The sequence below is a fragment of the Podarcis bocagei genome (genome assembly GCF_964188305.1).
Source record: "Podarcis bocagei genome assembly, chromosome: 12".
In the NCBI taxonomy this organism is placed as follows: domain Eukaryota; kingdom Metazoa; phylum Chordata; class Lepidosauria; order Squamata; family Lacertidae; genus Podarcis; species Podarcis bocagei.
In genome coordinates, this window is record NC_138137.1 from 1823170 (window position 1) to 1851137 (window position 27968).

At 42.7% G+C, this 27968-nt stretch overlaps 1 protein-coding gene across 1 annotated transcript in view; it reads right to left on the bottom strand.

Moving 5' to 3' along the window:
* CNTNAP2 (contactin associated protein 2) overlaps positions 1 to 27968 on the bottom strand; it is a 1111520-nt gene that overhangs the window by 446209 nt on the left and 637343 nt on the right. Inside the window, exon 9 of the mRNA XM_081165093.1 lies at positions 27319 to 27468. Coding sequence (XP_081021219.1) covers positions 27319 to 27468 — 150 coding nt within the window. The remainder of the gene's footprint in view (positions 1 to 27318; positions 27469 to 27968) is intronic.

The following is a 27968-nucleotide window of genomic DNA, read 5'->3' on the forward strand; positions in this document are numbered from 1 at the left end:
TGAATTAACACTTGTTTTCCATTTGATGCTCTAAATAGGTTTAAAAACAATATTCTATCATGTACAATCCCAGGAGGGGGGAACCCACCCAGACAATAATCTTTTACATAGATGTGGATTTGAGCCTCATTTGCTGTCAACCCAGATGGTTCTTTTTGGTTCACCTTGCCAGAAAGTGAGATCTGATTCATTAATTAGGGGATGGAAAAACTGATAAACTGTGGACTCATCATATTAGAACTCAGGATCAGCCACTGAAACCAGCTGGCAGTAGACTCAGGACTGACAAATGACATATTCTACATAATGCATAATCTTGACTATGAAGTATTTTGACTCAAAACGCAGCAGGCGCTGTGTAGAGCTGAACAGGTTTTACTTTCAGTTTTGCTAGGTATACTCCCTCTTTTGCCAGGTATATTATTGCTGCATGCCATTTGCTGTTTTTTACTTATAGAATATGTTTACAAAAGAAGAAACATAAAAACTTGTGTTAGTGTTCAAGTCAATAAAAGACTTGTTCAAAAAGGAACAGTGTATTCTTAGATTGCTGAATCAATAGGATAGGAATTATGTGAATATTCATGTTTTTTTCCATTCTCATTGTGACTACAGCACACTCTGTTGTGGATACATGGGCTGAACAGGCAGCAGTTCTTAGAACATCACCACTAGGTCTACATAAAAACACCTGATGGCTAGGATGATATTGTGAGCAACAATTCAAATGCACATTTTCCTGCTTAGAAAGATATCAGTGTGGAAATACCAAAGGAGCAGAAAATATTATTTATGTTTGTGACGACAGCAGCGTGGGTACTACTGGCTCAGAGATGGAAAGAAGAAAAAGTCCAGACCAGAGACGATAAAGATGATGGACTACGCCAAAATGGTGAAAATGATCAGGAAAATCAGAAACAAAAAGATAGAAATTTTAACAAGGAATTGGAAAAAGTTATTTAAGAGAACACTGTAAACAACTAAAAACTTTGGCAGGATTATAACAACACTTGTAATGTAACAAGACCTCAGGTAAAAATGGATTTTTAAGAAAAAAATGAGAAATTATATGATGCAGTAGAAAAAGATAGACAATGGAACCCACGGGGGGGGGGCAGTCTAAGGATTCAGGGAATCCTATATGTTTATGGTTATGATTATTGTTTGAATTAAAATGTAAACTGTAAAGCTGAATAAAAAATAATTTAAAAATAGAAAGATATCAGTGTTTGAGTTTTTAAAGAGGGCCGTGCTACACAATGAAACCAAAAGTGATGGCAATGTTCATGCGATATGCAGCCATGATTGGGATCAGCATTGCAGAAGCTAAGACACAAAAGGGTTCTCTAAGTTTGCCTAAATGTCTACAGCAGCTGGCAGCTGGGCAGTTCTCACTGCATTTGAGTGTCGCTGGTGGCACACAGGAGCAGCCGACAGCACTTCCTTTACAGAGTGCCAGTTGGCATGGATAACTTGGAGTCAGTTGCAATGCCAGGCAGAAGACCATTTGGCAGCCCCAGGCAGGGCAGCTGAGCTCTACAAGAGGAGGCAGATTGGTAAATTAGATCTGTGGCAAAGACAAGGCAGCTTTTAAAGCGATGTTGTGATTGTGGCCCATGGGCCCAGTCATATGTTAAGGCCTCTAAGTGTATATCAACCAACATTGGGGAACATTTTATTATAAAAAGACCCAGAGTCTGTATGATTTAAATACATCTTATATTGGCACTGATGTACTAGCTATATCTTAAAAAACAAAAACAAAACCTCAACATTTACAAAAAGGTAAGACTATAAAATCAAGGGGGGGGGGGAATGCAACCCTACTCTAAAACAAGCACAAGTTAAAATACTAAGACAAGGTTAAAATTATGTCAGCTTTCTAAATACCTGGGTTGGCTTGTCTAAACATGAATGCTTTTAGAAGGTGCCAAAAAGAGTACAGTGAAGGCACCTGCATCACATTCAGATTATTATAATTTTATTTATATCGAATAGGTATAACCTGCTTCATAGAACCTCAAGGCTCTCAAAGCAGTTTACAATTTATTCTGACAATAAAAACCACCAGTTCAGCTAGTGTCATTATTTAAAAGGATTAAGAATGTATTTGATAGAAATACCCAAATTCTGTTTGTATTGTAATATCAGTTTGCCAGTACAATCATCAGTCTTGGATTCACGTTGATGTGTTCACAGTTGTCCATGAAAGGCCAAGACATTTCTTATCAATAAATCATTTTTCCTGCAATTTCTATGGTCCACACTTCTTGTTTTCTTGGTTTGCAGTTTACCATGTCCATTATCTCACTGCTTGACATACCTAGTTCATTGTTACAGCACATCATTTTGATGAGATACCTTTCAAAAGATATTTGAAGTCGGCATATTCCATCATGCAGAGCTTTCCAGATGAATAAAATAATAAGAGAAAAAAGGGAGGGGGCCTCATATCTGAAGTATGCTGAAGATTCACAAATGAGTCGCACTAGTGAATAAATCATTCCTATCCCACCCCACCCTGCCCTCTGACTGCTACTTTCTCTCAATAAGAAACCTTATTAAATAAGCTAGCTTTACCGTTTTTTGCATGACCAAAATGTTTAAAAATACACTGAAAAGCAGGGTTAATCAATCCCTTTTCCATTTAGCTGCCAATTCTTTTGAAGCCACAGCTAAAGCATTTAGGGCAGTTCTGCCTGTACTTTCAGCCGTAAGAGGTCACCTGAAGAGACTGCAGAGTGCTGGTGTCCTGTATGCCCATGCTGCTCAGAGTGTTCCCTTTAGGATGTGTGCCATGCAACAGGTGGAAACAGAGGGTCTTTTAATGCCTATGTTTTGTTGCATCTACCCTGTGCAAACACAAAATTGTCACCAGATCTTGTTGATTTAAGCCTTTCCTAGTCTAATGTGCTCACTAAAGTGTACAAATTTATTTATTCTTCACTTAAAAGGCTTTTTTAGACAGTTTTAGGAAACTTCAAAAAAATCTAGTTTTCATTATTCCATTCTCTGAATGATTAATTTGGATAGAACACTGTTTCACGGAGTCACTCCAGCCCCTCAGGAAACAGGAACTGATCTGTGGAATTGCAAAACACAGATGTATTATGTCAGTTCTCTCAGCCTTGTCAATTTCCCTATTATTTATTAATTCTTCAAATCACATCAAAAAGGAGCTGAGGAGGTACAACAGTAGCAAGCGCATGGATGAAATACATTCCTCTTTAATCCAATCTGACATTGACTTGATCCATAGCTTTAACAAACAAGATCTGTAACTGGAGATTGCAATGAATGCTCAAAACCTGTAGGGCATGAAACATACCTTTGGAATCAGCAAGAATCTCAAGGCAAGGCAGGCAGACAATGCAAACAACACAATTCCCGGCAGTGGGAGTAGAAGGAAATTTGTTTAAGTTGCCCAGTTTTATTTGCTATGAACTGAAATGAATTAATTTCATAAATGGGGTGCAAATTCACTGAAAAATCTGATGTACTTATTTACTGTCTGGGTGCCTTATACCTAACTGTTTTGTTTGTAATTATATCTCTTCTGGTATCTGTACTGCTATTTAATTCATATGCTTTGTTGCATACATCTCTATTACTGTTCATATTTCTGTTATACTCTCCATTATACCCCAAACCATTAATAAACAATGTAATTACTGTATTGGCCCAAATATAAGCCGCTCCCTTAAAATTGGGTTACAGGCTGAAAATTGCTGCGGTTGGTAGAATTGTAACTCTGAGCCAATTTAAGCCTTTGTTCTTGCAAGTCCGCAAAAGTCACTGTACAATCGCTACAATCGCAAATCGCTAGTCAATTGCTACAATTCTGCAGGCGCTCACACCCGCAAGTGGCAAATGAACAGCCTCAAGCTCGCAAATTGGCAAGAAAACTTTTTTTTTGTTCTGTTTTACCATATGTCTGTTTTAGCAGCGATATTGTGGTCGCGAATATAAGCGGTACTTTAACTTTTCACGGTCGGAATTTGGAAAAAAAGTGTGGCTTATATTCAGGCCAATATGGCAAATCTACGGTTTGGATGAGTCAGTCAGCCATTTCTCTGGACATACACTTTATAGTTCTCATGGTATGCCATGTTTCCCCAGCCAAAGTTGGGAAAGTTACTGACTGAGGTTTGCTGTTAAGCCATAAGATTGCCATAGCACCCTGTGGCAAGGCCACTTCCACCGAAAACACATTGCGTGGTTAAGTTTTATTCAGAGTAGATCTACTGAAATTAATGAACCAAAGTTAGGCAGGCTTGCTTGTCCTCCTCTCCCCTGTCCCTGGGTGCTGCTGTTCTGAGGCTCCTGACCCCTAGAGCTGATTGAGCAGGTGAGGGTGGTGCAGGGGAGGAGAGGGGGAAAGCCCCACGGCGTGATTGGGACACGTGTGTTGGCTCTCGCTAGTGCAATTGTTTAGTTGAATTCGGACCTTAATAATTAAGTATCAACGGACCTGAGTACAGTGGTACCTTGGGTTAAGTACTTAATTCGTTCCGGAGGTCTGTTAACCTGAAACTGTTCTTAACCTGAAGCACCACTTTAGCTAATGGGGCCTCCTGATGCCACTGTGCCGCCGCTGCCCAATTTCTGTTCTTATCTTTAAGCAAAGTTCTTAACCCAAGGTACTATTTCTGGGTTATTTCTTCTGTAACCTGAAGCGTATGTAACCCGAGGTACCACTGTACATGTATTTCATGTAACTCTGGATACAGTGGCGAAGCTGCACGCTCTGGCACTGGGGGTGGAGGGCAGGCGGGGGCGTGGCTGGCGTGTGTTCCAGGGGCGTGGCAGGCTGCCAGCAGGGGCATGGCATGTGTCCTGGGGGTGTGGCGCCCAGTGTGTTGGTGGTGGGGGATGCGCAGCGCGTTTCCGGGGGCAGCAGCCGTGATGGTACCCCCTCCTCAATGTTGCTGGGGATGGTGCGATCCCTCCGCCCCCCCTTCCTCCGCCAGTGACTGGATGGCCAGTTCAAGGGACCCCTTTCAGTGAATGACTCTGAGCTTGTGGAGATGAGTTTATGGAATCGTTTGGTTCGTGTGTTTCTTATACGTCATTTCTGTAAAGATGACTGAATTGGAATTACATTTCCAGATTTATCTAGCCTACCTTTTGACAGTTTCAAATAGATTATTAACAGAGATTGTGACTAGATTTCTCATTCAGGCTGCAAAAACATGTATCATGTATAGTTTATTTTAGACACGTTTTTAGATATTCCTGACACCTTACATCCTGTATGTATTAAAACCCATTTTAATATACTTATGTTACATGTTTGGTTCTTGGTTTTATTTTGTTTGGGTCTATGACCACATAATAAATAGATTTGGATTTGTGTTGTTGTGCAAATGCCCTTTCAGGATTCCCTGTAGTTCTTTAACCAGGAAGCAGAAGGAAACAGTTTGAGCCCCATTGGGTGCCAAATTACAGGAACACATATGCATCCCACTTTCAAATGCGAAGATCCAGGTCCATGGATAAATTCTGCAACCAGACAGCTGATGGTGCTTATTGCTTGTTTGGAGGATTGCTCTGGGTCTTCCCGGTAAAGCCTTAAAGTTAATGTATTGTTTCTGGTTAATCACAGGCAGAGGCAGAGCTAGCTGCGCTGGCATCCGAAGTGGAGCACATGCTGTGCGTGCGGGGGCAGGGCTAGTCACACGCGGGGGGGGGGGGCGAGCATCCCAGGAGTGGGGGGGTGATGTCACCCCCCTCAGGGATGACACCCAGGGCAGACTGGCCCCACTGCACCCCCTTCCTCTGCCACTGACCACAGGAGCATCTGAGAGTGTTTTGCTGCTCAAGCAACACAGGATGAATGTTTAAAAAGAGCTCCTTTTGGATTTGACAAAACTCCAGTGCACCAGCAAAAATAAGAAAATAAGAAAACATATTTTCCTGAGGTATGACACTTTAAAAATTTGAACTGAATTTTAGAGTTTGCGTATTGTCTGTGTCTAAGAGATGCCAGCTTTATAGACCCCATGCCTTTAATTAGCAAATGAAACATGCCTGGCCAGACAAACTGAGCCTTAGCTACTACACCAATACTCAGCAACTAATGCAAAATATGACGTGAGCATCAGCCTTTGCTAAAACATGCTAGGGCTGCAGCAGAATGAAAATCTCAGAAAAATTTGTGCAAGAAGCATATGCCATGATTGATACTGTAGGGTGCTGAGCCTTTTTAAAAAAATCTCAAGATGTGCACATCTTTCCCCCAAGTGGCATTAAACATCATTTAACACCCAACAGTATTAGTCTAAATGCTATGCTTCTTGTGAATTCAGCTGCAATAAAGGTGGAAGAGTGAAGTCATGTTCAGAACATGTGAACTAAAAGTGTTTAGCTAGCAATCTGGTACATGCAAGTACTAAAGAAATAATACATGAAGTGTTAAAAATAGAATTTTCCTTGTTGGAGCACTGCATTATGAAACCACTGGTTACAGAGAAAAATCTCAGACCACTCAAAATAAACAGCCACTCACAGCAGATCACATGTTCCTGGACAGCACCACTTTAAACAGAGGGTGATGGTAGTGAGAGAGATTCAGGATAGAACATATCTGGTGCAGTTTTGCAACCAAGAGTCTGAGCTGTGAGTTGAGAATGTTCCAGTTGAAATCTCACCTCATGTGTGAGCTCGCAAGTCACTGCCCCTAAGCTCAGCTCTGCTCCACTGAAAGACTGGAAGAATAACAATACTGCCCTGACTTCCGGGATTGTTGTAAAGATAACATATGCGTTGCTGATGCATATGCAGTGCTTTTAGCATTACAAAAATGTGGTATTATTTCCTCTTATTAAGCCTGCATCATTTTTATAATGCAGATGGCAAACCTTTAGAAAAGAGAGGGAACGTTTCATAGCATCACGTAGCACAGACTTGATCCTGACAGATAAGTTTTAATAATCTGCTGTAAAATTTCATTGGAAGAGGCTGAACTCATTTGATTATGTGACAGAACATCTCCAAATCTTTGCCTTAGAAAGACTCCCATTCCTTTTTTTAAAAAAAAAGGGTGGGGGAATAATGACAGTTCTGTGAAGACCTAAATTTCATATAGACATCAGTAACATACTATCAATATGTACCCATCCAGCACCCAGGAACTTTGTTTTCATTTAGCTCTCCAAAAGATGAGAATGCATGATAAAGCTATTAGTGCCTCCATCCTTCAACTTCTGCTGGCAGCCTGGAAGATAAGAGTCTGCTCCACTATCAGAAAGAAAACAAAGTGAGCCCTGCTCTGCTAGGGCTTCGGGCTCTTTCCTGGCAATAACACCTCTCTACCTCCAACTTTTGATTGTGAGTTTCCATATAGCAACAAATGAAAGGTAAGCAGGGAAGAGACATGACCCAAGGCTATAGAAAAGAGGGAAATGTGGCCTTTAGAAGACTGGAAGAAGAGGGTTTATAGCAGCACCAACAGTCTAGTACTGTGCTAAAGTATTATTATGGGTGCATTGCTTGATTTACAGGAAACAACTGAAGATGATATCCTGTTGCAAATAATGCATGTCTACCTACACAATCCAATGCATGTTCACTTGGAAGTCAGTCTTACCCTTCCTTAGCGTTTTTCAGCCCAAGGCCTGGCTCAACACCTAGTAATTGTTGTCCCACGGATGCCAACCCCATTGGTCTCTTTGTAGTCAGCGGCCCTGGTTCTCAGCCATAAACATGAGTAGAGGGGCTCACCATATGGAACGTACCAGGCTGGCTCCACCAGTAGACCAGGTGAGATGGGCCACCTCTGGCAGCTGATGTTGGGATGCCATTAAAAGAAAGCACTTTGCTTTTCTGCCTGGGGCCACTTCTGGGTGGGGTCAACACGCTGTGAGTCCCCATGGCTCCCTGTTCATTCAATGCCTCCCTTTCTATCTTGGGGGAGACAGAAAGACTCACACAGTCTATAAGTGAGCCCTGGTAATTTTGTGGCATCCAAATGGCAACCATAATACGTGCTCTCAGTCCAGTCGATTCCAACAGTACTTTACACCTGCACAGAGTGGGGGCTTTAACCTACACTTTCTTGACCTAATAAATCACATGGCAGTGATAAAACAGTAAAAATAAAATCACACTGTGGGATGCAACATTTTATGGAAAATGTAGCCATTGCTATGCAGAACATGCAACATTTTGTGGAAGATAATGGTTGTTGTTTTTTTGAAGATGTAGATATTGCTAAATAGAAAGTTTAAACAATTCTCCTATGATCCCATGGCCATTCTGATCCACAGTTTGACTAAACCAAAGTACTTATTAAAGAAAAATTCAAATCAGTAACGATTAGGGGCCCTTTCTCTCATTATAGTGGTACCTCGGGTTAAGAACTTAATTTGTTCCAGAGGTCCGTTCTTAACCTGAAACTGTTCTTAACCTGAAGCACCACTTTAGCTAATGGGGCCTCCTGCTGCTGCCGCACCACCGGAGCACAATTTCTGTTCTCATCCTGAAGCAAAGTTCTTAACCCAAGGTACTATTTCTGGGTTAGCGGAGTCTGTAACCTGAAGCGTACGTAGCCCGAGGTACCACTGTATGCTCATTGTGTGCAAGTTCCTGGTGTTTCTAAAAAGTCAAAACACACTGCTGGCATAGGGAAGAGAGGCAGAGTGGTCTCCTCCCACCCAGGCAAGACATCTTGTGTGAGAATCTGCTGGATTCCAATAGTTCCAGAGCCTCACATACAACGTGAGAAGATGGGAATGGGAATTTGCATTTTTCTGCATGGTAAATTGCAGCAATCCCATGGATTGCTCATGTGAAATGGTTACAAAGAGAAATTACAAGTTCATACAGCTGGAGACCTCCCTCCCTCCCTCTTGGGTTATCACTGGAATCATGTGATGAGGAGGAGGCTGGTGAGCTGGCAGCTGTATCAGAAGCTGTTGTATGAACAGATATCTCCAGGCAGGGGTCGTATATACAGTTTGCATGATTGCAGCAACTTGAAAAGAGACTATTGGTTGTTAATGTTCAGAAAGGTTTTTTTATTTCACTTTCCTTCTAGTTTATTTAAAACATTCTTACTATTTTGCATTACCCAGTGAATCGTATCTATATGCAGTTTAATTATGAAAATACTGGAAATTATGTTTCTTGTGACCTGCAAACCACACAAGCTTTGATATATTTTGAATTCAAAGATGGAACACTATGAAGAAATGTTTGCAGGTACTGAAACCAGATTGCTACCTGATGTACACCAAACAGCATATTTGTAAATCCTTTATGCCAGGCAGAACCATCTGTCAGTAAGCCAGAAAATCAGTCTGAATTGTGCAAATAGAGAACTCCAAAACTGCCTAGAATAAAAGAGGAAAACACCTCACATAAAAGGAATAATATTGGGGGGGGGGTTCTCTTGGAGGGGTCCAAAAATTCTTCTGGATGACATAGCTATTAGGGATGTATGAACATGCCTTAATCCATTTTGATATTCACCCATGCTTTCATCATGTATTTTTCATTCTGCTGTGTACTGTTTCATCTTACTCCCAGGTAAATGGGATTAGTTAGGATCACAGCCACTCTTGCTATCTTGGCTGCACAATTCAGTATAAACTCGTCATCCATTTTGTACCCAAACACAATTTTGGCACTACCGATAATTAAGTATTTTTTATATCTGAACCCAAGCTGGAAATAAATGATTCTTGCTAATTCCCCTCCCCCGAATTAATTAACATAAAATATTGTGCAATTTCTCCCATGGTGTGCAATGGCTCTGGATTAAAGATCTCAACCACCTTCTTGGTGGTTCCACTTGTAGCCAGGTGAGCTAGTTCAATGTGTGAACAGAGACATGGGCTGGTTTGGCAACAATACTCAGCCCTTAAATAAGACAAATGTACTTAACATAAATCTTTAGGTTAAAAGATTGTATGCCACTATGTACCTGCCAAACTCTTCAACTATTAAAAAAACATGTTTTTATCTATATTTATTTATACCTTTCTCAATAGCCTCTGATACGATAAGCCCCACTGAAATGATAGATGGCTTTGATTATCTGAGCCTTATTGTCAATTAACACAGCAAAGATCAGTGCACTCTGCATATTTGCAGAGCCCATTTTACCCATTAATATCCTCTTTATTAATACAAATCTTCCAAGAATCCCTTCAAAATTAACTTCTGGTACATGATATATTAACATGTAGAGGTATTACTTCACAGTCATTTTTTCACACACTTTCATTATCACTGCATCTGAAAAAGCACTCGTGTAAATACATCACCTTTTCCTTGGTGGCAGAAGATGATCAAATAATAATGAAACTCTGAACTTATTTAATGTCGCCTTTTTCATGAATCCTAAATGCATTGCAGATGTTCATTAAACCAGGTCTTTGAGGCTTGTATATATTATTAAAGTGAGGAGAATAAATTTTTAAAAACTTTTTCTTTAACATGTTCAGATTACTACTTCCTTTAGATTATTGACAAAACATCCTGTGTACACTTCTGTCTTGGCTTTATCCTCCAGATACCCATCCCTGAAACAAAGTCCTCAAAATGTTAAAGCTTCTGTAAAATCCTTCCAATTAAAAAGTATGGATTTTTATGAGCCTCTTACACATTCAACAACTAATTTTATTGGTTAACAAGTATGTACTAAAATTAACAAAATGCACATTAAAAAACCCATCTTGGTTTAATGTTAGCCTGAAAGTTCGTCATCACATATATTAAAATAATAGTGATTACTACTTGCAATCTAAGAAATCAAATTTCCAAGACTGCCATCATATACTCTCTTTCCTGGGAGTCCCATGGAGCACAGCTGCTTGCGTAGGATTGCACTGCATCTAACTGCAATTCGCCATCCTTGTGGCGCAGCTTGCATTTCTCTTTGTCTTCACCGTGTGGCTCTCTCAATAATCGCCCGTTCCCAGAGTTCTCCTCCTTTGGTCATACTTTGCCACCCTGTTTTTGTATAGTGAAGGACCAGTGGGCACCATCAGAAGCAAAGCATTTTCTACAGTGCACTGCTTCGCAACGTGGGTAGAGATTGTGTGCTTGAATGCTCCCACATGGGAGCCCTCCCCTCAGCACATGCAGGGAGAACATAAAAGAAAAGCTGGGGCCAGACACTTTCCCAGAGTATGTTTTAGCTTGCCTTTTTGCTGTTGCTGTTCTGGTCAACCCGGGTTCAACTGTTCCAGGACTCAGGACTAATGAGAAGGGAGGGTCTTTCAATCTGTGCTTTGCTGCCCCTTGTGGCAAACTTTGCAGCTGGTCCTCCCAGGTTCCAGCATAGCTCCCTCCCTCCCTACTAGCAGCCTACTGGTTCCCCCTGGCCTGGCAATAAATGCCTCCAGATGAGGCCTGGGACTTGGTCTGAGCAAATTCCAATCTTGCCTGCAAGTTCTCCAGGTACCTCCCAAGCCTCCAGGCCCCCGTTTTAGTGCCTGTTCTCTAGCCTGTGTTTACCTGCCTTCTTAGCCCTAGATTAGGGATGTGAAAAACGTGTCTACTTCATGCCTGTGTTACTTTCCTCTATATTACTCATCATTCAATTCCATTTTGGTTCCACGTTGTTCTGTTAAAAAAACACCTCTTATACAATACCGATTAAACTAGTATTTTAATACATATTTAAATGTAAATTTTCTCTCATTTTGATAAGTTTAAAGTGCTGAGAACTATGCAGGAACATCTGGGAAGCATGAAATTGGACAGATAAGGGAGTTTTGATTCACATGTTAGTCCAAGAGCTGCAAGATCAGGTCATTTCATGCAAAAACCACCCCTATGCTGGACCTGCTCACCAGCTTCCTCTAAGATCTGGTCCTTTTCTGGTGTGATTTTTAGTTTCTGAAGCCTGAATTGCTGGCACAATTTATCATTGGCTTTAAGAAAAAAACAAAGGCTTGGTTCATTTCTCTGTTCTAGTTCAGGCAGGTTTCGTTCAATTCCCTGGTCAAAACCTGAGTTTCAGTACACACACGCAAACAAGAGCGAACACTGGGAAGCAGGAGGAAATACAACAATAGATTGAGACTGACAGAATGGCAATCAGTGGGAAAAATGGATGTAAGCAAACTGGCAGCTGCACCATGGAGTCCAGGCATTTGTAATATTAATGTTTGCTTCAGTTTTAGGAAGCAGCTGGAATTATTCATGAAGGGACTGGTGCTAACAAACGAATAAATTTATCTTCCTTTAAATACAAGTCTAGATTTGAGAGCTCAAGTTGTACTACTGTGCACTGCCCACCTCGGCTGGGTCATGGGGGGGGGGGACGGCGGCTGGGGTGACAGACTGAATGGGCAGCGCCAGTGGAAGGGCCCCACTGGAAGGCGGGGGACTCTCCCTCCTTGGAGGTTTTCAAGCAGAGGTTGGAGCTGCAGGGCTTCTTTAGCTGTGGTTCCTGCACTGCAGGGGGTTGGACTGGATGACCCTCAGGGTCCCTTCTACAATCCTCTGATTCTGTGCAAAGTAGGAGCAAGGGCCATTGCAAAGGGAAAGTGGAAAGTGGGAACGAGCGCTCAGTCATCCCATATGTGCATCTGCTGCTTTTCTTCTCCACGCCCTGCTTTCCAGTCCGGCTCTGGAAATGCGTGTCCCAGTCAAGCAGAGGAAAGCAGGAAGAGGAAACTGGGAAGGTGGGAAAGGGCTGAGGCTGCTTCTCCCACATGACCCTTCTCTCCTCCAAGGTGCTTCCCACCTACGCTTCCGCAGGCTGAAGTCAAGCACAGGGCTGTGAATTTCCTGTTTGCCACAAAGATCTCCGAGATCTCCTTCCGGCCATAGCTGCCTCTTTCAGCAGAGACAGCGCTGAACATTCCCAATACTCCTAGCTTAGCCCCACTCAAACCAGATAATTGGCATTAAATATTTAGCAACACAGTCACAAAGTATTTTCCATCTCAAGTGAAACCCTCCCACTGACATGGTAATTTGAGGGATGTTTTATGCCTCATAATTGACAGTATGTGCTCTAACAATGGTCATAAACCAATTTGCCATTAGCAGCCCATTTGAGGGAAAATATTTAATGACAATTTGCATTTCCAAACACGCAGCAGAAGCCAGGAAAGCTAAATACTTCACAGATAATAATAGAAATACAGGATTTTAAATATTCAATTTTTTTGCCATGTAGCTCAATTCCAGCTGGCAGATCAGCTTTAATCCACTGACTAGAAAACTAGATAATGTCCTCTTTAAAGTGAAACTGCACTAAAAGTGACATCATGATTTATTGAAGAAATTTTAATCAATGTTTCTGTAGCAGCCCTAGATTACTGCTTACACATAATGGGATTTACTGTGTGCCTTGCCAGGGGCTAGGAGCGAACTGGGACTTTAAGCACACTAGGATTTAATTGGCTTTCAGTCCCAGACACAAACAAGTACCTATAGGTTGTTTATAGGGTAGCTGCAGGAAACACCAATTACAAATTTAATTGGGGCACTACTCTGGTTTCTTAAAAAAAAAAAAAAAATCAGTGATGAAAACTGCTCCTTAAGTAACAATTAGGCAGGACAGACAAAATGACTCCTTGTTAACAAAAAAAACAGGGTGACAAATTGCTATCAAAATAACATAATTAATCTCTTTTGGTAGCACTGGAAGACATTTTTTTGATGCTTTTAAAAAAAGTATTTCTCTTCCCCCTGCAGTTTAATGGACCTCAACGAGAGCAAGGGGTACACCTTGCTTCCGTGAAGGCATTATCAGCCCTAAAGTTTCTACAAGATTTCTCCAAACTCAGGCAGTCTTTATTGGTTTAAATAACTGGCTCACCTACCAGTGTCTTGGGGAGGAAGAAAAATATTTTCAGTGATAAGTCAATGATTAGTGGAATGTAAATTCTACTGGTTTCAGCAGGGAAACGGAGCATGTACCTCTCTTATTCTCCTTAAAGCACCATGTCTGTGGGCCACTTCACACATCATGGTGGCCCCCAAGCAACCATCAAGAGAACCTGGCCAGCTAGGTGTTCCAACCTTGTGCTAGAGGTTGGCAGGGCTGCATAGGTTTTATTGTGCCATTCAGACTCAGGGCTACCTACCTTTTGAGCGTACCTTCTGTTATGTACTGAAGTTCTCACCCTGGGCCAGCAAGGGGATACTGTAGATAGTTATGCAAATAAGGGATCGAAAGTGACGTTCAGTGATTATTGGATAGTTTTAGAAAGTTGTTACAGTTACGCTGTACTGGAGCTCTATATAAGCAGGCTGACTGAACCCTTCAGTTCAGTTCTGTTCTGGGTCTGTGAATAAACAAGAGCTGTTTGAAGAATCGCTGTGTCGTCTGATATGTTCACCCACAACTTAACACCTTCCTTCAACATATAAACTGGAAACTGATCTTCTGAAGCTTTGAGAAAAGCCTTCAGCTAAGAGCTGGTTGGATTATGGGATGGAGGTGGGAAGGTGCAAGAGCTGTGAGACCAACTCTGGGCTGCGCTCCCTATAACCTGCTCAACCTGTGCAGCTACTGTATAAGTAGAGAGTTACAAATATGCCTGAAATATACTCAGAGTCACAAAGTGGTTTCATGCTCTTTATTCAGCTCATAGTGGTGAGGAGGAATGAATGAATGTGTGCCACAAGTCCTCATATTTGCAAACAAGACCCATTGTTGCCTCTTTGAAGAAAGCAGAGCCTGCAAAGCTGACCTATGCTTCCCGCTGCTCAGAGAAGAAGGAACATGAAACAAGGCTATTCCCAGCAGCCTTTTTGCCAACCTTTGTTAGCTCCAGCTTCAATTTAGTTTACATTATCACAAAAGAAATCATAGACAATCCCACGAGAGCTTAAATTTCACTCACCATCCATTTGCTGGAGCAGAATTGTTAGCTGCAAGGAAGTTTGTTCAAATTATTGTTGAAATGAGATAAGGCCCAAACACAACTTTTTAAAAAGGAGGAGGAGCCGATATCACTTCAAAGAACTGATTGCAGGAATACTTACGAAAAAGTAACATTAAATAAATACATGTTCTGTTTTGCAGCTGCCTGTGTTCCAAGGAGCCAGCACACGACTTACATTGGTCCCTCCCCAGGGGACAGGCAGCTGCAGAGGGAGGTGCAGAGCTCACTCTCACCTGGTGCAAATAGATGCTGTGCCCCCCAGACTCCTTTCCATGGAACCTCCAGCCCCACAGGGTCAGGGGGCTCTCGTAAGCCCTGTAGACATAGGCAGCGCAGATAGATTGTCTCCTCATCTATTTGGGTGGTCATAGAATCATAGAATCATAGAATCATAGAATCATAGAGTTGGAAGAGACCACAAGGGCCATCGAGTCCAACCCCCTGCCAAGCAGGAAACACCATCAGAGCACTCCTGACATATGGTTGTCAAGCCTCTGCTTAAAGACCTCCAAAGTAGGAGACTCCACCACACTCCTTGGCAGCAAATTCCACTGTCGAACAGCTCTTACTGTCAGGAAGTTCTTCCTAATGTTTAGGTGGAATCTTCTTTCTTGTAGTTTGGATCCATTGCTCCGTGTCCGCTTCTCTGGAGCAGCAGAAAACAACCTTTCTCCCTCCTCTATGTGACATCCTTTTATATATTTGAACATGGCTATCATATCACCCCTTAACCTCCTCTTCTCCAGGCTAAACATGCCCAGCTCCCTTAGCCGTTCCTCATAAGGCATCGTTTCCAGGCCTTTGACCATTTTGGTTGCCCTCCTCTGGACACGTTCCAGTTTGTCAGTGTCCTTCTTGAATTGTGGTGCCCAGAACTGGACACAGTACTCCAGGTGTGGTCTGACCAGAGCAGAATACAGTGGCACTATTACTTCCCTTGATCTAGATGCTATACTCCTATTGATGCAGCCCAGAATTGCATTGGCTTTTTTAGCTGCCGCGTCACACTGTTGGCTCATGTCAAGTTTGTGGTCAACCAAGATTCCTAGATCCTTTTCACATGTACTGCTCTCAAGCCAGGTGTCCCCCATCTTGTATTTGTGCCTCTCATTTTTTTTGCCCAAGTGCAATACTTTACATTTCTCCCTGTTAAAATTCATCTTGTTTGTTTTTGCCCAGTTCTCTAATCTGTCAAGGTCGTTTTGAAGTGTGATCCTGTCCTCTGGGGTGTTAGCCACCCCTCCCAGTTTGGTATCATCTGCAAATTTGATCAGGATGCCCTTGAGTCCATCATCCAAGTCGTTGATAAAGATGTTAAATAAGACCGGGCCCAAGACAGAACCCTGTGGCACCCCACTAGTCACTCTTCTCCAGGATGAAGAGGAACCATTGATGAGCACCCTTTGGGTTCGGTCATTCAGCCAGTTACAAATCCACTGAGTGGTAGCAGAGTCAAGACCGCATTTTACCAGCTTCTTTACAAGAATATCATGGGGCACCTTGTCAAATGCCTTACTGAAATCAAGGTAGGCTATATCCACTGAGTTCCCTTCATCTACCAGGCTTGTAATTCTGTCAAAAAACGAGATCAGGTTAGTCTGACATGACTTATTTTTCAGAAATCCATGCTGACTATTGGTGATCACAGCATTCCTTTCTAGGTGCTCACAGACTGTTTTCTTAATGATCTGCTCCAGAATCTTCCCTGGTATTGATGTCAGACTGACTGGGCGGTAATTATTTGGGTCCTCTCTTTTCCCCTTTTTGAAAATAGGGACAACATTTGCCCTCCTCCAGTCTGCCGGGACTTCGCCTGTTCTCCAGGATTTCTCGAAGATGACTGCCAGTGGTTCTGAGATCACATCTGCCAGTTCTTTTAATACTCTTGGATTCAGTTCATCTGGCCCTGGAGACTTGAATACATCTAAACTAGCCAAATATTCTTGTACTGTCTCCTTAGTTATTCTGGGCTGTGTTTCCTTTGCTGAATCATTTGCTCCAAATTCTTCAGGTCGGGCATTGTTTTCTTTATCGGAGAAGACTGAGGCAAAGAAGGCATTGAGGAGTTCAGCCCTTTCTGTGTCCCCTGTTTGCATTTCACCATCTTCTCCTCTGAGTGACCCCACTGTTTCTTTGTTCTTCCTTTTGCTACGAACATACCCATAAAAGCCTTTTTTGTTGCTTTTAACCTCTCTAGCAAGCCTGAGTTCATTCTGTGCTTTAGCTTTTCTGACTTTGTGTCTACACGTGCTGGCTATTTGTTTGAATTCCTCTTTGGTGGTTTCCCCCCTTTTCCATTTTTTGTACACATCCTTTTTTAATCTTAATTCAGTTAAAAGTTCTTTAGATAGCCACCCTGGCTTCTTTAGGCACCTTCCATGTTTCCGTCTCATTGGTATTGCCTGACGTTGTGCTTTTACTATCTCCCTCTTAACAAACTCCCAGCCATCATGAACTCCCTTTCCTTTTAGTATTGCTGTCCATGGGATCTCACCCAGCACTTCCCTAAGTTTTATGAAGTCGGCTTTCTTAAAGTCAAGAAATTGAGTCCTAGTATGCTTGGCTGCTCCTTTCCGCTGTATAGTAAACTTCAGAAGAGCATGATCACTCGCGCCTAATGATCCTTCCACTTCTACCCCACTAACCAGGTCATCAACATTGGTTAGGACCAGATCTAAAATGGCTGTTCCTCTTGTTGCTTCTCCCACTTTCTGGACAATGAAGTTGTCTGCAAGGCCAGTGAGGAATCTGTTTGACCTTATGCTCTTGGCTGAGTTTGACGTCCAACAAATATCCGGGTAATTGAAGTCCCCCATTATTACTATCTCCCTTCCTTTTGCATGCTTGGCCATCTGTTCCAGGAAGGCATCATCTATGTCCTCCGTTTGGCTTGGGGATCTATAGTAAACTCCCACAGTGAGGTCTCTGTTATTCTTCTCTCCCTTAATTTTGACCCAAATGCTCTCACATTGGCTTTGAGGTTCTAAATCTTGGATCTCTTCACAGGTATACACATCCCTGACATATAACGCCACTCCTCCTCCTTTCTTGTCTGGTCTGTTTCTCTGAAATAGATTGTATCCCCCCCATTATTACATTCCAATCGTGGGACTTATCCCACCAGGTTTCAGTGATGCCTATTATGTCATATTTAGTTTGCTGTACCAAGAGCTCAAGCTCATCTTGTTTATTTCCCATGCTTTGCGCATTAGTGTACAGACATTGAAGTCCATTAATCATTCCCCCGTGTCTCTTATTTAAGGATTTATTCCTCCCACCACTAGGTCCGCGTGCTGTTTGCTCCATTTGGTCTATGACATTTGGATGATCATCTTCATTAATTGATAGACTCCTACCTTCAGGAGCACTGTCTCCCTCCCCCACATTACTCAGTTTAAAGCCCTCCTGATGAGGTTTCTGAGATTTTTGGCAAAAACATTCCTCCCAACCGTTGTGAGGTGCAGCCCATCACTTGCCAGAAGTCCATCTTCAAGAAACTGCAGTCCGTGATCTAAGAATCCAAACCGTTCCTGTTTACACCATTTGCGAAGCCAGCTGTTCACTTCCACTATTTTCCCCTCTCTCCCTGGGTCACGTCGTTCAACTGGGAGGACAGACGAGATGACAATTTGTGCATTTAGTTGCTTCAATTTCCTGCCGAGAGCCTCGTAGTCTCTTTTGATCTTCTGGAGGCTGTGGAGGCTCTTTTGATCTTCTGGAGGCTCTTTTGATCTTCTGGTCTGTGCAGAATGCTTCAATGACTACTTTGTTAATCTCTTGTTGAATATTGAATGTTTCTAGCGTCTAACTTCTTATTGAATCCTTTTCCCTCTCTATGAGTTCAACAGCTCCTTGGGGCTTTTGTCCGAAATAAGCAGCATTTTGGGTCAGAATTTTTTGCCAGAAATTGTCAACAATTTACAAGCAGAAGTGTCTGAATGAAAGAAATGTATCTGAATTTCTCATATATTTTGTCTCACTCTCATATATTTTGTCTCACTGGGGTTTTCATTCCTCTACCCCAGACCTCCGGTATTGATTAGCAGAGCCTTGCAAAATATCTTCTTCAAACACTTCTTTGCAAGAATAGCTGGCCAGGCATCTCTCTCAAAGGGACCTATGTAACTGCTCACAAGAGTCTAGGTGCATATATCTCTATGGCTTGGTAACCCCTCCCCCCAATAACTGGCCCCAGGTAATATTCTTGACAAACTGTTGCCTGGGAGCGTGTTTGGGGAGGGGGGCCTTACCCCTCTCCCCACCTTTTCTGAGTCCTGGAATGTTTGGAGAAGAGTCCTAGCCAGGCTTTCCATTCAGAAGCTCCCAGTTCAGTCCCCAACATCTCCTGGTATATTCTGGAGGGGCTTCTGTCTGAAATCCTGGGGGGCGCTGCCAGTCAGTGTAGACAATACTGAGCTACAAAGAACAATAGTCTGACCCACGAGACGGGCAGCTTCCTAGGTTGCTTTGGGAAAAGAGGCAGGAGAGACTTCCTTCAATGACAAACATAAACCTCAACTCTTAAAGGAAATGGAAACACAGTCCTCCCTCTGCCACAAGCCCAGAGCAACTTTGCAGAACACACACGCACAGCCTTTCTTTCTTTCTTTCTTTCTTTCTTTCTTTCTTTCTTTCTTTCTTTCTTTCTTTCTTTCTCCCCTGTGTGTTCTGAAGATTTTCTCCTCACGCCTTTATACCTTGGAGATTCCCTGCAGAGGGTTGGACTGGATGACCCTCAGGATCACTTCTACAATTCTATAATTCTATGACTCTCTTGTGAATGACTGCTGCCCTTTAGACTACAAGAGCATCCGCGGTCTCCTTTGCAGTTACATATCCTAGGCAATAGGCCATTCCAGAGCTATCTTGAGGCCTCCCCAGTCGAGTCGTAACTGCCTTCACACTTTGCGGTCCCTTCCAACTCTATAATTCTGTGACTGTGACTCACAGCAAAGGCCTGTAGCTTTTACGGAGAGAAGCTGCCACACTATTAAACATTTTTTCTGACCATCTGGAAATCCATTGTGAGATTGCCCCTCTACTACAAGGCTTTTCATGAGGCAGCTGCACTTCATACATCCCAGAGCACAATAACATCACAAGAGCCATTCTGGATCAGATCAAAGCCCCATCTAGCGCAGCCTTTGTTTGCAGAGTGGCCAACCAAACGTCTGTGGGAAGCCAAGCGGGATATGAGAGCAACTGCGCTTACAGCAGGGAAGGGGGGAATCCTAGACTTAGGCTCCCCCCTCTGCCACCAGCAGCCATCCTGCTCCAAGGCAGTTGCAAAGCCGCAGCTGACCAAGCCACGCCATAGAAGCACTTCCTAAATAATGCATCTGTTGAAGTCGACATGGCCCTTAATGCCCCATCATGTTGGCATTTCAGTGAACATGAAAAGACCCTCCAGGTCTCGTCTAACTCTACAATTCTATGAAAGGATTCTATGCCAACAACTCTCTTCTCAGGTAAACTTGGCATTTGCCTCACCTGTCACCTAGCAGTAATCATTCCAGGAGGCTGTCTCAGTGGAAGAGATCAGAAGCAGGGCTTGCTCCAACTGGCATCTTCTGGCCCCAGACGGTTTCCAGCTGGTCATTCTATGAGTGACTGTTCCAATAGTTCATGCATTGGTTGCTTCAAGAATAGATGACTGCATTACAAAAATATCTGCAAATGTGACATTCAGGCTGGCAGCATCAGCCGTGCCCTCCTGGGCCTGCAGACAGACGGGTCGTGCTTCCACTGCAGTGACCAGAGGAATGACCGCAGGGAATAGCGTAGGAATTTGTGAGGAATTTGTAAGAAGCCGACCATTTAGCTTGCCAGCACTGCACTTTGGAACTCCCTGCCTCTTGAGGTCAAACAGGCACCGTCACTGGACTCTTTTGGCACCTGCTAAAAACATTCTTGTTCAGACAAACCTACTCAGATGCTTAGAAAGTTAAAGCTAATTTTAATCGGTTTTAGTATCTTAACTTTTGTATGTTTTAAGTGTGGTTATAATCTTTTCTCAATTTTTATGTTTTATCTTTTTGTAAAGCAATTTGTGGTTGTTGTTTTTTTACAATCAAGCGGCATATAAATTTTATGGCTAAACAAACAAACAAACAAACAAACAAACAAACAAACGGCATCTGTGCTATTTCTTCCCCTCTTCCCCTCTCTCCCTTTTCTGATGTGTTCAAGCTAAGCCACTTCTTATCCTTTCTATCCCAAAATCTACAGACTATCCTCAGACTTGCCTCTGACATTGCCATTTTCAAAGCAGTCCATTGTACCATTTTCTAACTGTAAGCTGTAAAATATATTGCCCCCAATTCTATGGAATTAAAATTGTAACACAATAAAATACAATATACAATAAATGTGAGAAGCAATAAAAAAACCCACTTTAAAATCATATAGCATCTAGCGCAGCACATTGCAATGGTGACAACATGCCAAGAAAATATAAGTGGCCTACGAAGACACTCAGTGATTTTCAGGTGGTCTGGCGCTGGGGGTGGGGGGAGGGGGAGAGTAAGCTATAGTAAGCTATTCCCAATTGGATGGGACCGATGCAGAATGCAGAATGTGCCCTCTCAGCTAGGAATAGATGAATCTGTCAATTGCAGCTCACTTGATTTCACATTCCGCCATCTTAAATTCCATTCTGCAGACTTCTGCAGGAATTTGCTTTTTTTAAATGTCCAAATGAAAATTAGCATTTTTGTGCAAATTTCTCCTAATAAACACATTTAGTATTCACTTTTGCCTAATTCTCACATTTTGGAAAAGTATTTCCACCCTAAAATAATGCATTTTTGCATGTTATTTTCACTCATACATTTTATATCCATTTTTGTACACATTACTTGGTATTGTAAAATTTGTAGCTGTGCAAATTCCAAAGGATACCTGTCTTTCAGTCTGAGCTTTGTTCAAAAAGTTCAAATTTGGTAGATTGTCCTCTCAGCTGCTTCCGGTTGTCCTCAGTGAAGCCCTAGATCTGAATGGCTCTGCAATAACAGGCTGGCAGCATCTGCTTCCCTCGATGATCCCCACTTGGCTGCTTGGGCTACTTAATAAACGGCAGTAGTGACAGTGCAGGAGATACTGCCAGAGAAGGAACAGGCTGACAGTGAACAAGGAAGAGTCTCGCAATTTAGATCTTTCACTATTTTTTGATTTGAAAATCAAAATGGGAGAAGAATGAAACGCAGGCCTGCATGGAACCATTTCGCGGACTGTTCTCTCTGCATTTTATTCCCCTGAGCACTGGGGGGGGGGGACGCATAAGGAGGCACATAAAAGCTCTCACATCTAAATGTTCAAACATTTTCGGTTGTGCTTAATGGTCTCATTTTCCCTCCAAAGCTCTTTTGTTTTATGTGCATAATTGCCAAAGCAACAAAAGGCAACACAGTTCTCAAGAGGCCTTGTAGGGGAGAGGCTCGCTTCTTTAAAACACTCAATTCCTGGAAAAAGGAAAGGGAATTAAAGGTATGTATGTATTGGGGGGCGGCGTGGAGAGATGTCCAAGATAATGGACACTTAAACCAAGATATATTGCACGTGTCCTACCAAACTACGCAGATACGCAATCTGTGCAGATGCACACATCTTTTCATAACTCAAAGCACTGAATGCACATTGTCTTTTCCCCTTTTCCTTGTTTAAAGTCCCTTAAGACTATCTCTGAATCTTCTGGGAAGAAAGCATCCTGAACACAACAAAAGACAAAGACAGTGAAAGCACTCAACATGATATACTCACAGGCATAGGAATAAAGCATTCCCTTCTGGCTCAGTTCTGCACACCACAACTGGAAAGGCTGTGACAATGCCTTCTGATATATAATTCCCCCATTTCCAAATATTAATTACTGGACATTTCACAGCCATCAGGTCTAGCATAGACAAAAACTAGTTTAAAAGATTGGAAATGCAATCTCAATCCTGAAGAGAGTGAAGTCACAGAGGCACCTCAAGAGATAATGAGCAGTTCATTCCCAGGGTTTAATTCAAACAAAGGCTGGGCCTAAAGACTGCTGTGATGCCCCACTCTTGGCCTGCAATGTTGTCCTCAAATCCAGTAATGATGGCGGCACTGGAAGCAGGTCCAGGGGCTGCTGCTGCTGCTTCATTCGCTCCTTCATTCTAACTGCCTAGTCAACAAAACACCTGGGGATTTTCTAGTCTAGGAAGCAAAAGAAAAGCACTCTGCACGATTTCAGAGGCACTCTCTTGCAGCCACCATGTGCAAAATAATTTTTTTAAAAGGTACAGCTAATGTATTACAAAATGGAAGATTGAAGACCAGTGGTGTAGCATAAGTTGCTGCTGCCTGGGGTGGGGCAAGTGTTGCACCCCACTGTGGACTGGGCAGCCTGGTAGTACTGGGCCATAACACGAGGAAGGTGTCTCCATAGCTCCCTTGCACCCCGGAGCCCAGTGGAGGAGAGGCATGGTGATGCTCTGCCACCTCTCCCACCGCCAGGTCAGGCCTGACCCGGGAGTGGATCTGTGGTCTGATGGCTAGGATGCACACCAGAGCCCAGCAGAGGAGAGGCGCGATGGGGTGGCACCGCCGAGGGGTGGGGCACACATGGACATCCTTCACCAGCCATGAGGAGAAGGAGGTGCTGCCGCTACAAAGCCACAAAGTCCTGGCCCAGGTGCAGCTTCTCTCCCTGTGGCTCCAGCCTCAATGAGGGAGCCTTTTGTTGGGGTGCCGCCTGAAAAAAATGTGCCCAGGATAATGCCCCCCTCCCCGCCCATGCCTGCACTATGTCGCTGTCTAAGACTAACTCGCTACTTGATCTTCTACCCTCTTTGCTGTCTCTCCCACTATTAAAATTTAGCTATATACCGCTGGTGGTTTGCTTTCCTTGCTTGCCTGATTCCATCAAGTGCCATGCACACTACAGGGCCACATCTGGCCTGCACATCTCATGACCCAGCTAGTTGAAAACAGCCTGCACTCAAGCTGTGTGCTGTGGCCTGCCAGATATTTCACAACTGCCTTAGATTTGCTCTCTCAGGCAAACAGCAAAAAAGTTAATTGAGCTTCCAGTGAACCTCCAGTCATAATTGTACTGCGGGTATCAAGATGCTCAGGCTTGTGTTATATAGAGAGACAGACAGTGATACAGACTGAAATCCAGCTGAACTTAAGCAGTGAAACAGATTCCCTCCTATTTATAGCTTTGGATGCACATCCTGATACGGCCCTGAAGAAAAAGCATCCGGGACATGGACAAGCAGAGGCTGAGAGGGAGCTGCTTGAACAGAACAAAGCATCATATCTGTATCAAACTTTGCCTGTTCCACGGCTGAGTTCTAAAGCAGAAAACAGATTCCAAGGCTCAAGCCTTGGCTTGGAAAAAGCCCCACAAAAAAGAGTTAAGTATTTTCAGTTGGTTTCGAACAGAATTCCATATGATCACTGTTAGACTCAATCAGCTCCCAAGCATATGATGCAGGCAGAGAAACTCACAATTCATCACACACACAAAATCTACAAGGAATATTCACAAACAGTGGTGTGAGAGCATTGCATTTTTGAAAAGGTAACTTTCAAAAAAGCTGTTGCTTTATGTATGCTACATAGACACTGCAATACTGCACTCCAAACACAGAGGCTTGTTTCTGAAATCCTGCTGGGGGGAAGCTTGTAGTATTTTAGATGTGACATTTATGAAACTTTCTTGGGAATAGGTTTCAAAGAGTAAAAATCATGGCATGTGTGACCAGACTTCTAAAAATACGCACTGCAAATCCAAATGAGTTTATTCTTGATGAGTCAAATTACCTTTGGGAGACTAAATTAAAAGAAATGTAAACAATTTCCCCAGTTTTGCCCTGACTCTTCATCCAGTGGGCCTTTGAAACAGTTTCAAAAGGCTATCAACGTAGCTATTAGCCTCCTATGCTCTTTTTGTTTTGGGCCTCTCCTCTGCTTCTAACTTCATGTGCTTCATAGAACATACGTGAATTAAAGCACATTAAACCTTCTCTCTATAAAGAAGGATCTGGCAACTTCTGTTTCAGTGTATCTGAAGAAGTGTGCATGCACACGAAAGCTCATACCAAGAACTAACTTAGTTGGTCTTTAAGGTGCTACTGGAAGGAATTTTTTAATTTTCACATTAAACAAGTTATCCATAGCTTGCAGGACTTCCAACCATCCATTTTTGCACATGGGTTTGTATACACCATTTAAAGTTTCAGGTTGCTCAATACAAAATTACTGGCTTTACCTGTTTTCATTCATGTGCAAGTATCTACGCCCCAATCCAAGGGAAGCCACACGATGCCTCCAGGTGAGACTGAAGAACACCTCCCCAAACGGCAGGGCAGGCTACGACCCGGGCACCTTCCCATTAAGAGGGGCAGGCTATTCTCCAGGTAGTCTGGTATATTCCCTAAGTGCTTGACTTCCTATGGGAAGATTTGATTTCAACGATTTATAGCTGCCTGTCATTTGACAATATTTGTTAGAAAACATGAAACATTTCATGGCTGACAAACAATGCTATTTAATATTTGGTGGGATTTGATATATGACACGCAGTTATATTTGTATTTCACAGTACGCATCTCATGAAATGCCAAGGTCTAAAGCACTCAGTTTTGAAGTAAAACATTCAAGCCTTGGGTGGCAAATTTCAAATATCTGCAAATATTAATTTCAACTGAATAGAGAACATTTTATACCCAACATGTATGCCCTGTGAAATGGGAAAGGCTATACACTAATAAATATTCATTTCTTCAGTTTGCTTTCTTTTTGTCATGGGTTGTTCTTTCTGAGCAGATGGGCACTTCATCAATAGCAATACACTTTTCCTCCAGAAACCTCCACTGACTTCCAGAGAGAGGGGCAGAAGGGAAATGGCAGATACTCAGAACTCTTCCTTGAAGTCTACAGTGCTTTGGGAAAGGCTGCCTTCGGGAAGGAGACAGGGAACCTGGATGGCCAGGCGAATGGAGAACAAAGGCTCTGCTTGGCCATGGATCCTTCTTAATATGCCCATATCTATGTATGACAAGCGCCGGCCGTGGAGGAGCCTCTTCATTATCCTCATTGCCAGAAGAGGACATGATTTTCAGAGCAGTGAGCCATGCCTATTGAGAGTATTTGAGCCTATCCTTAATGAAGTGTATATTAGCTTTTTGTAAGACTATTTAAACACTAATTTCCATATGTGTTTTTAATACTTCTATGGATGAGAGATAATGAAATGAAATGAAGCAAAATGTAATGAAATGAGAGTAACCTTGAAATGTGTTTTTTTTATTATTTTGTGATACAGGCAGAGGCATCTTTATATCAATGTCATCTGTCAGTCTACTGGGATAGAAACATTTTTTCTTTTAAACCCAAACAGAAATATAGGCATTTAAAACAATCAATATGAATGGTTGGGCCACACTTTGCAGAGCCTACAAGCTCTAGAGGAATAAGGGACCTAAAGCCAATCTCCCTCTTCTACCGGACCTAGTAGATCCCTCCCTCCGTGAGGCTGCCCATGGCCTGGAGGTTCCAGCTTTCAGGGATGTTTCCTATATCATCTTTGTGGCACAGCTGTAGATCCTTCCACTCATGTGCTTCTGGAGCACGCATGCGCGCGCGCGCACACACACACACACACACAACCTTTCAAGAGGCCATGGATTACCCAGGAAGTTCCTGACAGGACCTGCTTGGGGGTTTTGCACTCTCCACTGGTTGCATAGATCTTTCGGCTAAGTAGGCAAAGACAAATAAATATATTTCTGGTCTATGTCACTTTTTCATCCCTTTTTCACAATCAGTTTTTTATATCTGTTTAGATCTGCATAACAACACATATTTAAAAATGCATTTTCTCGCAAAACACACATTTCTAAACATATTTGGACACTTTTTTTGAGCAGAGAACTGTAATGGAGGAAGTGTGAAATTGGATAGATGACTGAATTCTGATCTGCACATTAGTCTGGAAGGTGCAAATAGGTCAGTTCCGATTGGAATGTGCAAGTGTTGAATTCCTTGAGCCAGTGCTGCAGCACTGCTCTGAGAGGGCTCCTTTAGGACTTGCCTGGGCACTTCATTGCACCAAGGCTGGGAAGCTGTTCACTTTTGAAAGGGCCTCAAAGACAGTGGATTTTCAAACAAGTTCAGTTTACATACAAAAGAGCTCAACCTTGTTCAATGTGAATTTCAAAACTGATGAATATTCAGCTCAGATGAGTCTACTCAGAAAAGGCAACTTAAGGTAGTGTGTCCCTATTGTACAAAAGGATGTGCATGCATTGCTAACTCACACCTTAAGCAGGGCACTGTTTGACAGGAGTTTCCTAACAGTAAAATCAAAACCATTTTAAGAATAAAACCATTTATGGTGATGTGATTTGCATTGTTCACAAGGAAAGACTTGAAAGCAAAATATTCCCCTTTCAAAAACACTCTTAGAACATACAGTAAAAATCTTTACCTCCAAACAGATATTTCTCTCCCGTCAAAACTTTCAGAGGGCTGTTACTTCGAACGGAAGAGGCTTCATCACCGTCAATGGTGAGCACTGCAAAATTTTCCTTTGCTAAGAACCGAACCTCATGCCACTGCCCATCGTTGAGTCCGGCCCCTGCAAGTGGGAGAAAGAGACAGCTTGCTTCGGTTTGGTTATCTTTCCATTTCCTAATCTGTCTTGAATCCCCTGGGACAGTGGGATAGGGTTAGCTGTAGAAAATTGTCAGACAAGTTGTATAAGAAGTCATTTATCAGCCAACATTTGAAAACATTCAACATGTGCAAAATTAGGTGACAGCTGAATGTCTTAAAGGAATAGATATCCAAATGAATGGTGACAGCTGTCACCCAGTAACATTTCCCACATTCCCTTGCGTATGTCTGGAGAAGTGATGTATCTGTATTGGAGCATAATGGACGCTCACCCTTTCCAGGTGGGCAGGGTTGCAGCCCCTCACTCTCAGCCACCATCCCAGCAGACAGCTCTTACATGTTTGCCAGCCATTGGGGTATTCCCCAGCCGGTGCCAGAACCCTCCTTCAAATGGGCCAATCAAAGGCCCCACCAAATGGGCAGTGCCTTGCTGGCTGGCCAGGCAATGGCTGCTGCCATGCC